General features: G+C 54.2%; 1 protein-coding gene across 3 annotated transcripts in view; it reads right to left on the bottom strand.

Moving 5' to 3' along the window:
• Positions 1 to 12,032, bottom strand: part of KCNN1 (potassium calcium-activated channel subfamily N member 1) — a 46,938-nt gene that overhangs the window by 4,568 nt on the left and 30,338 nt on the right. For 2 of the 3 annotated variants that reach the window (XM_055372135.2, XM_031004699.3), the window contains 4 exons: positions 9,080 to 9,221; positions 5,996 to 6,106; positions 4,687 to 4,814; positions 979 to 1,048 (listed from right to left, as the gene is read on the bottom strand). In XM_055372135.2, the coding sequence (XP_055228110.1) occupies positions 979 to 1,048; positions 4,687 to 4,814; positions 5,996 to 6,106; positions 9,080 to 9,221 (451 nt within the window). The remainder of the gene's footprint in view (positions 1 to 978; positions 1,049 to 4,686; positions 4,815 to 5,995; positions 6,107 to 9,079; positions 9,222 to 12,032) is intronic. The other variant, XR_008674216.2, reaches the window with a different exon arrangement.

Below are 12,032 nucleotides of genomic sequence, written 5' to 3'. Positions count from 1 at the left end.
GCTAAAAAAAAAAAGTGGGAGATGACTTGATATTCGAATCAACACACAGATCCATGTATAACACAAACTGATTTCTTTCTTGCTTTTTTTTTTTTTGAGACATGGTCTCACTCTGTTGCCCAGGCTAGAGTGCAGCAGAGTGATCATACCTCATAGCAGCCTTGACCTCCTGGGCTCAAGTGATTCTCCCGCCTCAGCCTCCCTAATAGCTGGGACTACAGGCACTCACCACCATGCCTGGTTAATTTTTTTATTCTTTTTGTACAGATGGGGTCTCTCTGTGCTGCCCAGGCTGGTCTCAACCTCTTGGGCTCAAGTGATCTGCCTGCCTCAGCCTCCCAAAGTACAGGGATTATAGGCATGACCCATTGAACCCAGCCGGCCCCAATTTCTCTTGCAATCAATTTAAATTTCCTGACAGATGTTTAATTGCTATACAAATAAGCTTTCTCCCAAGGCTATCATTTGAATTTATACCCATAGCAAAGGAATTTTTTCTCTTCCATTTCAGATCTTGAATTGAGGTGGTATGCCTAAATCTAGAAATACCTTTTCACCCATTTAGCCCCCTAATTGTGTACTCTTTTTAAATTTTTAAATTATTTTTAAAATTATTACCGTTTTTTTGAGACAGGGTGTCACTCTGTCACCCAGGCTGGACTGCAGTGGTGCCATCTCGGCTCACTGCAGCCTCAACCCCCCAAGTTCAAGCGATTCTCCTGCCTCAGCCCCCAAGTAGCTGGGATTAAAGGCGCCCGCCACCACGCCTGGCTAATTGTTGTATTTTTTTTTGTAGAGACGGGATTTCACCATGTTGCCCAGGCTGGTCTCAAACACCTGAGCTCAAGCGATCCGCCCGCCACTGCACTCAGCCCACAGCGGGTCCTTGTGCCCTCCTCCGGCAGGAGCTGAGCCCCATCCTATCTGCTCCAGGGCCCCACCTGCCCTGTCCGGCCCACCCTGCCCCAACCCCCTCACCTTGGCTAGGTCGGTAAGCGTGTTAGCCTGGTCGTTCAGCTTCCCTTGCTCGATCTTCACACTCCGGAGCCTGTGGGGACACGGGGTTGGGGGAGGGGGTTAGGCAGGTTCCCGTGGAGGCTGCAGTGGGGGAAGGGACTTTCATGCACCCACCCGGGGTCACCTATGGGACATGCATCAGAGGATGAGGTGGGAGTTGGGAGGCCGATTCCCTGTAGTCTATTCCCTCCCAGTACACAGCCGGTGCGCCAGGGGCAGAAGTCAGCCTGGCCACCGCCCACACCACCATTGGCTGGTCCTGTCTCCAGCCCAACTCAGGACTGCCCGAGGAAGTTGGATCCCAGACCAAGGTGAAGCCTGCACGGATCCATGGGGCAGATGTGAACCCTGCCCGCCTCTGAGGCTGGGGTTGGCATGCCCCGGGTGTACCCCCTGTCTGTGACCACCATGCACCCCCGATTTCCCAGCCCCACCAAGCCCCTGGGAGAAGACTTACTTCTGAGCCCTGGCAGGACCGGGCAGAGCAGGAGAAAAATCACAAGGCAATTTTAACCTCAGCACAGTTGTTCGGCATGTACCCAACCCTGCCCACCTCCCGGGGATGCCACCCTAGGGCCCCGTGCGGGGTTCCCAGATGGCCGAGGGGCTGCCATTGCTCTGGGGAGGTGCCCAGGCTCTGAGGGTTCTGTGCCAGCCCCTCAGGGGCACACCTGTCCTCTCTCCACCACCGGAGGCGGTGTTTCATTCAGAAAACTATGCCGACACCATCTCCTGAGGGGGAAACTGAGGCTCAGAGGGGTAAAGCCACTGCCCATCCGCACCCCGGCAGGATTTGAACCCACACTTGCTACTCAGTGTTGGTGTTGGCACTGATGACCCTGGTCTCTGGACAGCTGGCCACAGGGGGAGTTGGTTAGTGTATGCCCTCGCCCCTTTTGACCATCCCTTTGTTTTTTTTGAGACGGAGTCTCACTCTGTCACCCAGGCGGGAGTGCAGTGGCACGGTCTCAGCTCACTGCAACCTCCGCTTTCCCGGTTCAGGCGATTCTCCTGGCTCAGCCTTCTGAGTAGCTGGAATTACAAGCGCTCACCAGCACACCTGGTTTAATTTTTGTATTTTTAGTAGAGATGGGGTTTCACCATGTTGGTCAGGCTGGTCTCGAACTCCTGACCTCATGTGATCCGCCCGTCTCAGCCTCCAAAAGGATTACAGGCATGAGCCACTGCACCTGCTGGCACTCCCTTCTGTACCTAAGCCAGTCCAGGGGACTGTCTCAACGTGATCTTGGCTCATTGCAACTTCAGCTTCCCAGGTTCATGTGATTCTCCTGCCTCAGCCTCCCGAGTAGCTGGGACTACAGGCATGTGCCACCACGCTCAGCTAATTTTTTTGTATTTTTAATAGAGATGGGGTTTCACCATGTTGGTCAGGCTGGTCTTGAACTCCTGACCTCAAATGATCCACCCATCTCGGCCTCCCAAAGTGCTGGGATTACAAGCGTGAGCCACCGCGCCCAGCCTTTTGTACTTTTTTCTAATGTGGCTGTTAGCAAATTTAAAATTATATATGTTGTTCACGTGCTATTCTAGTGGACAGCATTGTCGTCAGCATATTATGGCCTGTGGGTCAAATCTAGCCGGCCGCCTATTTTGGAAAATAAGGTTTCTTTGGAACATGGCCACACCAGGTTATCCTCACTGCTTCCCTGCCTCAGCAGCAGAGAGTTGAAGAGTGGGACAGAAACGGTCTGGCCCATAAAACCTGAAAGATTTACCATCTGGCCCTTTACAGAAAAAGTTTGCTGACTGGCTGCATATTGGACTCACCTGAGGAAATTTTATTTATTTACTTATTTTAATATATTTTATTTTTGATTTTTTGAGACTGAGACTTACTCTGTCGCCCAGGCTGGAGTGCAGTGGTGCGATCTCAGCTCAGTACAACCTACAGGCACGTGCCACCATGCCTGGCTAATTTTTATATTTTTAGTAGAGACAAGGTTTCGCCATGTTGGCCAGGCTGACATCAGGGGATCCACCTGCCTCGGCCTCTCAAAGTGCTGGGATTACAGGCGTGAGCCACTGCACCCAGCCATATATAGTTTTTTAAGGCAAGGTCTTGCTCTGTGGCCCAGGCTGGAGTGCAGTAGCGCAATCACAGCTCACTGCAACCTTGACCTACTGGGCTCAAGTTATCCTCCCACCTCAGCCTCCTGGGTAGCTGGGACAATAGACACATGCCACCACACTGGGCTAATTTTTTTATTTTTGTAGAGACGGGGTCTCACTTTGCTGCCCAGGCTGGTTGCAAACTCCTGGCCTCAAGCGATCCTCCTGGCTCAGCCTCCCAAAGTGCTGGGATTACGAGGTGTGAGTCACCACGCCTCGCTTTATTTTTTAATTTTTACATAGAGTGGGGTCTCACTATGTTGCCCAGGCTGGTTTCCAAATCTTGGCCTCAATCAGTCTTCCCTCCTTGGCCTCCCAAAGTGCAGGGATTATAAGTGTGAGCCACCGTGCCCAACCAAGCAGTCATTTGAGGAATTTAAATGTAAACCCAGACTGCAACCCAGACTCTACTAAGTAACTGATGTTGGATGTGGCTCTTGGGATTTTTAAAAAGCCCCTTGGTGACTTCAGTGAGCAGCCAAGGATTTAGAGCTACTTTATTAAATAGTTCTCAGGGCAAAGAACCAACATAGGGAATCAAGCAATTTCTTTCTTCTTTTTTTTCTTTTTCTTTTTTTCTTTTTTTTTTTTTTGAGACAGAGTCTCGCTCTGTCGCCCAGGCTGGAGTGCAGCGGCACAATCTCAGCTCACTGCGAGCTCCGCCTTCTGGGTTCATGCCATTCTCCTGCCTCAGCCTCCTGAGTAGGTGGGACTACAGGCGTCCGCCACCACGCCTGGCTAATTTTTTGTATTTTTAGTAGAGACGAGGTTTCACTGTGTTAGCCAGGATGGTCTTGATCTCCTGACCTCATGATCCACCCACCTCGGCCTCCCAAAGTGCTGGGATTACAGGCGTGAGCCACCGCGCCCGGCCTTTTTTTTCTTTTTCTTTTCTTTTTTTGAGACAAGGTCTCACTTTGTAACCCAGCTGAGTGCAGTGGCACAATCATGGCTCACTGCAGCCTTGACCCTGCAGACTCAAGTGATCCTTCCACCTCAGCCTCCCGAGTATCTGGGACCACAGAGGCACACTACCACACCCAGCTAAGTTCTTAGTTTTTGTAGAGATGGGGTCTCCCTGTATTGCCACGGATGGTGTTGAACTCCTGGACTCAAGCGATCTTCCTGCCTCCCAAAGTGCTGGGATTACAGGCATGAGCCACCGCACCTGGCCCAATTCATTTCTAGTTATCCTACATGATCCCATGGATCAGACCATGGATTTAACTATGAGCTTCCTGGCAGACAAAGCAAAAAGAGGAAATCGCTTCAAAGTCTAAAGGGTAAGAATTATCCTGGTTATTCCAGAGAATAAAATATACATCCTGCCACTTACTGAGTCGTGTCCATGACTTAGCAGACCCCATCATCTGCCTCCCTCTGAAGATCCTCCCATCCACCCAGCTCAGAAGATGCAGGCCCCAACCAACTGACCACCCGTCCCTGGCAGGGAGCCGTGAAGAGGCCACACAGAGCTGCGAGGGCTGCCTCCGCGCCATGTGGACACAGAAACGTGAGCTGGAAAGGTGCTGGACTTACTGATGGATGGCTTGGAGGAACTTACGCTGGTGTTTCCGAACCCGGGCTTGGTCTGGCTTCTTCACCAGCCTGGTATGTTTGTAGATGAGCCACGTCTCCCTGAGAACGTTAGCAGCGGCGTTTTTTACCTGGGGCCAGAAAAAGAACAATTCCTCAGGGTTGGCGTGAAATTCCAAAAGGCTCCAGAAATGTCTACAATCTTCCAGAAACCTCTAGAAACTTCTGGAAATGCCTCTCAGGGTCCCTGGGCTATAAGGCAGGGCCATGCTTGCACAACGTCTGTGCAGTGTGTGTATACCTAACACACATCACTCATGATGGGCCAGGCCCCTTCTATGCACCATGCAAATGTTTTTAATGTTTTTTGTTTGTTTGTTTGTTTGTTTTTTGAGGCTCTGTGGCCCAGACTGGAATGCAGTGGCACGATCTTGCCTCACTGCGACCTCCACCTCTCGGGTTCAAGTGATTCTTCTGCCTCACTCTCCCTAGTAGCTGGGATTACAGGCGCCTGCGATCACGCTCAGCTAATTTTTGTATTTTTACTAGAGATGGGGTTTCATCACGTTGGCCAGGCTGGTTTTGAACTCCTGACCTCAAGTGATCTGCCCGCCTCGGCCTCCTAAAGTGCTGGGATTACAGGCGTGAGCCACCACGCCTGGCCATGATGCAGATGTTAACTCAGTGAATCGGCATGTGTTTTTATTTCCCTGATTTTCTATATGGGGAAGCTGAGGTACAGAGCAGTCAACCCGCTAGGGTCAGGCAGCTCTCAAATTGCATATGGCAGTCTGGCTCAAGCCTCTTACTGAATGCCCATGGCTGGACGTGACTGGGCACGAGGGTTGATGCCACGATGTCTCTCTGTGCATTACTCACAGATGGATGCGTGGTGGCAAAGCCAAGCACAGTCCTTTTTTTTTTTTTTAAACGGAGTCTTGCTCTGTCACCCAGGTTCGAGTGCAGTGGTGCCATCTTGGCTTATTGCAGCCTCTGCTTCCCAGGCTCAAGCGATTCTCCTGCCTCAGACTCCCAAGTGGATGGGACTACAGGCGTCTGTCACCATGCCAGGCTAATTTTTGTATTTTTAGTAGAGATGGGATTTCGCCATGTTGGCCAGGCTGGTCTCGAACTCCTGACCTTAGGTGATCCACCTGCCTCGGCCTCCCAAAGCCAGCACAGTCTTGACACGGGGCTGCATGGTAACCCATGGGCACATGAGCATGCCCGGCACGTACAGAGGGAAAGCAGGGAAGTTCTACACTCGCTGACAAGGCCAGGAGGCGGCCTCCATGGGAACCGCGGTCCTCACCCGCTTGGTGAGCTGAGTGTCCATCATGAAGTTGTGCACGTGCTTCTCAGCCTTGGTGAGCTCCAGCTTCCGAGCCACCACAGCCACCACGAGCGCGGTACAGCCAGCTCCCTGTGTGCAGGGCAGAGGGGGCACATCAGCGTCCTGTCTTGAGGTCACTCCCTCCTCCAGGAAGCCTGCCCAGATTGCAGCCTCCCCATTCTCTGAGCCAGCAGTGTGAGTGGATTCCATCTGCTGAGCTCACTGACTTCAGGTCTACTCGTTTCCTATTCATCAAATGTCAGAGGGAACCATGTCCCACACATTAGCTCATTTGACCCCCAACAACTCCAGGAGGTAGGACGATTCTTTTTTTTTTTTTTTTTTTTTTGAGATGGAGTCTCGCTCTGTCGCCCAGGCTGGAGTGCAGTGGCACAGTCTCAGCTGACTGCAACCTCCACCTCCCAGGTTCAAGCGATTCTCCTGCCTCAGCCTCCTGAGTAGCTGGAACTAGAAGCGTGCACCACCACATCCCGCTAATTGTGTGTGTATGTGTGTGTGTGTGTGTGTGTGTTTGTTTAGTAAAGAGGGGGTTTCACCATGTTGGTCAGGCTGGTCTTGAACTCCTGACAGGTGATCCACCCGCCTTGGCCTCCCAAAGTGCTGGGAGTACAGGTGTAAGCCACTGCGCCTGGCCCTGTTTTTTTTTTTTTTTTTTTTTTGGTAGAGATATAGGGTCTCACTATGTTGCCCAGGCTGGTCTCGGACACCTGGCCTCAAATGATCCACCCACCTCGGCCTCCCAAAGTACTGGGATTACAGGCATGAGCCATTACCATGCCCAGCTCCAGGCAGGTTTAGATGCCAACACCCTGAGCCTGAGCAGGGTTGGCCTAGAGCAGAAGCAGGGGCTCCCGGAGGAAACCCTGTCTCGGTTTCCAGGCCAGGACAAAGGTTTTGAGAGGACCCAGAAGCCTGTTCTCAGGAAAAGCCCTGTCAACTGGGACAGAGTGACTTGCTGGAAACCTCCACCTAGAATACTAGACAGCAAGGAAAAGGAATGGACAACGGCTCTGCAACAGCATGATGCACCACACAGATGCTGCAGGGAGGGACCCATGCTGGGCTGCCAGCAAAAAAGCAGACACGGACCAGGTGCAGTGGCTTGCACCTGTAATCCCAGCACTTTGGGAGGCCAAGGTGGGTGGATCACCTGAGGTCAAGAGTTTGAGACCAGCCTAGTCGACATGGTGAAACCCTGTCTGTACTAAAAATACAAAAATTAGCCAGGCCTGGTGGCGGGTGCCTGCCATCCCAGCTACTCAGGAGGCTGAGGCAGGAGAATCGCTTGAACCTGGGAGGGGAAGGTTGCAGTGAGCTGAGATCATGCCACTGCATTCCAGCCTGGGCGACAGAGCGAGACTCTATCTCAAAAAAAAAAAAAAAAAAAAGCGCCAGCGTGGTGGCGTCATGCCTGTAATCCCAGCACTTTGGGAGGCTGAGGCAGGTGGATTATCTGAGGTTGGGAGTTCAAGACCAGACTGGCCAGCATGATGAAACCCTGTCTCTACTAAAAATAGAAAAATTAGCCGAGCCTGGTGGCAGGCGCCTGTAATTCCAGCTACTCAGGAAGCTGAGGCAGGAGAATGGCTTGAACCCGGGAGGCAGAGGTTGCAGTGAGCTGGGATCGTGCCATTGCACTCCAGGCTGGGCAACAGAGTGAGACTCCATCTCAATGAGAAAAAAAAAAAAGTCAGGCATGGGCCAGGTGCAGTTGCTTAGGCCTGTAACTCCAGCACCTTGGGAGGCCCAAGCAGGAGGATCACTTGAGCCCAGGAGTTCATGACCAGCCTGGGCAACATAGTGAGACCCCATCTTTATAAAAACATAAAAATAAAACATGGAAAAGCATTTGTTGGCATGGGCATAAAACATGTCTGGAGAGAAAGAAGGCTCTGGAAAGAGGGGATGGACAGGGACCCCGATGACTGAATTAGGGAAAAGAGAAAGCAGTGAGTGTGAAAGGATGCTCACAGGCACCCACGGCAGACTTGAGAATCCTTCGGGGAGACGGGGTGCTGCCTGCGCCCACTGTCACAAAAAACTCAGGGAACACCCCGAAAGTCAGCTAAGGAAGGGAGTTTGGGCTGCAGAGGACACAGCCCAGCAGGTTTCTTTTTTCTTTTTTTTTTTTTTGAGACTTAGTTCACTCTGGTTGCCCAGGCTGGAGTGCAATGACGTGATCTCCGCTCACCACAACCTCTGCCTCCTGGGTTCAAGCAATTCTCATGCCTCAGCCTCCCTAGTAGCTGGGATTACAGGCACCCACCGCCACGCCCAGCTAATTTTGTATTTTTAGTACAGACAGGGTCTCACCACGTTGGCCAGGCTGGTCTTGAACTCCTGACCTCGTGATCCACCCGCCTTGGCCTCCCAAAGTACTGGGATTACAGGTGTGAGCCACCACTCCCGGCTATTTTTGTATTTTTAGTAGAGACAGGGTTTCTCCATGTTGGTCACAGGCTGATCTCAAACTCCCAACCTCAGGTGATCTGCCCACCTTGGCCTCCCAAAGTGCTGGGATTACAGGCATGAGCCACCATGCCCGGCCCCCAGCAAGTAGTTATAGCATGTCCATGGCATTCACAGTTCTGGGATTCTCACATAAATAACCGACTTAGCCCTTGCAAAGCAGAGGAAGTAGTGCTGGTCACAGCTGAGGAAACTAAGGCACATCAGCATCAAGCCCCTTGCCCTGGATCCAAAGGCTGTGAATAAATCGGGCTGTAGAGAATAAAGGGGTGACAGTGACTCTCTGGTCAGAGTGGACCGCAGCTTTTTACTGGGCAGGCATGGTGGGAGCTGCATATCTAGGCCTGGAAGGACCGCAGGGAGATGTCCCAGGAAGCCTGTGGGTGTGGCTTCCACGCGACGTCAGAGGAAAAGAGCAGAGCAGGGGAGGGGTGGACTGACAGATGGAGGGACACTGATCAGGCACAGCTCGTGATGGGATGAGCACCCTGTCAGCAAGGGGTATGCAAGGGCTGGTGGAGCGGGCGGCTGGCTGGACCTCCCAGGATCATACACATGGACCCTCACCCTTACCATGATGCCAGTGAGCAGGCACACACCCTTCCCGCAGTAGGTGTGGGGCACCATGTCGCCGTAGCCAATGGAGAGGAAGGTGATGGAAATCAGCCACATGGCCCCCAGGAAGTTGCTGGTTACTTCCTGCTTGTCGTGGTACCTGGGGGAGCCAGAGTGGGAAGAGGGAGGGCTCAGTCTATACCATCCCCTTTGCCTCTATCACACCCCCTGGGGCAGCACCAGGGCTAGAGGGCCCTGAGTCCACCTCACTGCGTTGGGGCCATGTCCTGTGGGTACAGGACAGGCGCACCCTCTCCCCCCCTACAGCCCTTCCACATTCCCTTTGCCTGCCCCCCAAACTGCTTCCCTGGATGGGGCAGAGAGGGGCCCAGGTGAGGTTGTATGAACATACAATCCCCCTCCCAACGACAGACACACACAGACAGGGGGATGGGTGACCACAGCACCAGAAGCGGCAGGAGGTGGAGGCAAGAATTCAGGTCAGACACCAGGAAGAACTTCCTTAGCCAGCAAGGCCCCAAGGAGGGAGGAGGACTGGAGGAGGTGGGAGGCTGGAGGATCACCACCTGGGGCTCAAGTGAAGAAGGGACGTCCATATAGGAAGGACATAGACTGGAGGACAGCGTGAGTCCCCCAACTCAGCCTATGTTGCATCTGGGGGTTGGGAAGAGAGGGGCATCGGCTTTGGCACTGGGGAGATGCCTGGGGCTATATTTGGGACCCAGGGAGACAGGCCCCAAGACTGACAGAACTTAGTCCTGGTCACAGCCAGGCTTGGGACTTCGGCCAGAGGGGCTGCAAAGAGGTTCTGCCTGTGGCCATGCCAGCGGGCCAAAGGCTTGGCTCTCTGGGTCTGGGGGTGGCTCTAGGATCTGTTCCCACTCAGCTCTCAGTCCCCAAATCCCCTTGGCCTTTTTCTGGAGACTGGGCCCCCTCTGACCTGGCTTCCAGCTAACCCACTCCTTCCCAGGGCTTAGATCATTTGAGCCCCAAGCCAGCCTCCGGGGGGTTCAAGGTCAGAGGCCAACTGGGGTAGCACCGAGGAAGTGGCCTGGATAGAGCAGGATCTTCAGGGGAGGCCTGTGCCAGGCACAGTGGGTGACACAGCCCAAGGATAGGGCTGGGGTCAGGCTCCAGAGGGAAGGAGATGGGGGCTCCCCAAATATTGGCATTTGGGGGTCTTCACTCCCGCGGAAGTCGAATGCCACTCCAGGCACCTCCAGTCTGGGCTTCTAGGACACTTGCTGGGTAAAGGCCCAGGGACTGACCCTATCTTTTTTTTTTTTGAGACAATATCTCTCTCTGTTGCCCAGGCTGGAGTGTAGTGGCATGATCTTGGCTCACTGCAACCTACACCTCCCGGGTTCAAGCGATTCTCCTGCTTCAGCCTCCCGAGTAGCTGGGACTACACGCGCCCGCCACCATGCCCATCTAATTTTTTTTTTTTTTTTTTGTATTTTTAGTAGAGACAGGGTTTCACCATGTTAGCCAGGATGGTCTCAATCTCCTGACCTGGTGATCCACCCGCCTCGGCCTCCCAAAGTGCTGGGATTACAGGCATGAGCCACAGCGCCCAGCTGACTGACCCCCATCTTACACCAAAACATCTGAGCCCCAAGCTGCCTGACCCCCAGAGGGCAGGAGGGGCAGGGGGGTGCCCTCTAGTCGGTGGGTGGGTGAGCCCCAGATCCAGACGGAGCTATGGTGGGGGGTGCCGCGGGACCACCCAGGAGCACGGCTGGGGGACATGCGGGAGGCGGGGGTGGGTCAGAGCGAGGCAGGCAAGGGGGCTTCAAGCATTGTCGCCAGGCTCAGAATTTAGGATTGGCTGCCTGCCGGCCCTGCCCCGTGCTCCACCCCCCCAGAGCCCTGCAAGGACCCAGCTTGGACCTCAGGGATACCTGATGAGGGGCACACCATACCCCTGACCCTAGTTCTGACCTCACCCATCAGGGGTGTGAGAGCTGCATGGGGGAACATCAAGAGCCCAAGGAGAGCCCTGGAAGCCTTAACAGCCGGAGAAACTGGGCCTTTCATCCCTGAGAGCCAGGCCTCATGCCCAGGCAGGGCCCGTGGGAGTATGGGGGGTGGGGGCTGGGTGGAGGGATGAGGATGGGGTGCTGAGGGCAAGCAGGGGTCCAGCCAGGGACCCCTCCAGGGCCTCCACCAGCTAGGTGCATGGCAGGGAGACCCTCTCCCAGATAAGGCACCCTCACACCCCAGGCCTGGCGGAGCCCCTCCTGCCTCTGAGACTGCCAGGACTCAAGCCTCCGGGCAAGTCCCTTTGCCCCCCAGAGCCTCAGTTTCCCTCTCTGTAAATCGGGTTGATGGCCCACCACCTCCTCGGGGTATTTACAACAGACTCCCTCCTGCTTGGAGGTCCCAAAGGCCCGGCCGGTTTTCCTTCATCCCAGACCCATTTATTTGTCTTTTTTTTTTCGACTGGAGTGCAGTGGCGCAATCTCAGCTCACTGCATCCTCCGCGTCCCAGGTTCAAGCAATTCTCCTGCCTCAGCCTCCCGAGTAGCTGGGATCACAGGCACCACCACCGCACCTAGCCCACCCCAGATCCATTTAAGTCTTGGGAGGAAACATCGGAGCTCCCAAGGGTCAGCTGCCCAAACACAACATGAGAGCCAAGCCCTTCCTTAATCCCTCGCCCTTTGGACACAAGGGCCCTGAGGCTCGGAGAGGACGCGCAGTGGAGTGGCCTGCCCCCGTGACGGGGTGACTTACCCCGACCCACCCCGCCGGGCCCGTTATCCCTGCCTCCCTCCCCTTGCGGCAGCTAATCTTAAATTCCTAGCGGGTCGGGGATGGCGGCAGCGGTGGCAGCGGCTGCTCTGCGCACACAGCTCAGTGGAGGGTGGGACTCACATGTTTTCCCTAAAGTCCAGTGGAGCGGGCAGAGGGGAGAATGAAAGCTGGTTAAACGTGGGAGGTGGGAAAC

This window comes from Gorilla gorilla, chromosome 20 (genome assembly GCF_029281585.2).
Source record: "Gorilla gorilla gorilla isolate KB3781 chromosome 20, NHGRI_mGorGor1-v2.1_pri, whole genome shotgun sequence".
Lineage (NCBI taxonomy): Eukaryota > Metazoa > Chordata > Mammalia > Primates > Hominidae > Gorilla > Gorilla gorilla.
Note: the sequence above shows the minus strand (reverse complement) of the source record. Positions and strands in the feature narration are given on the sequence as shown.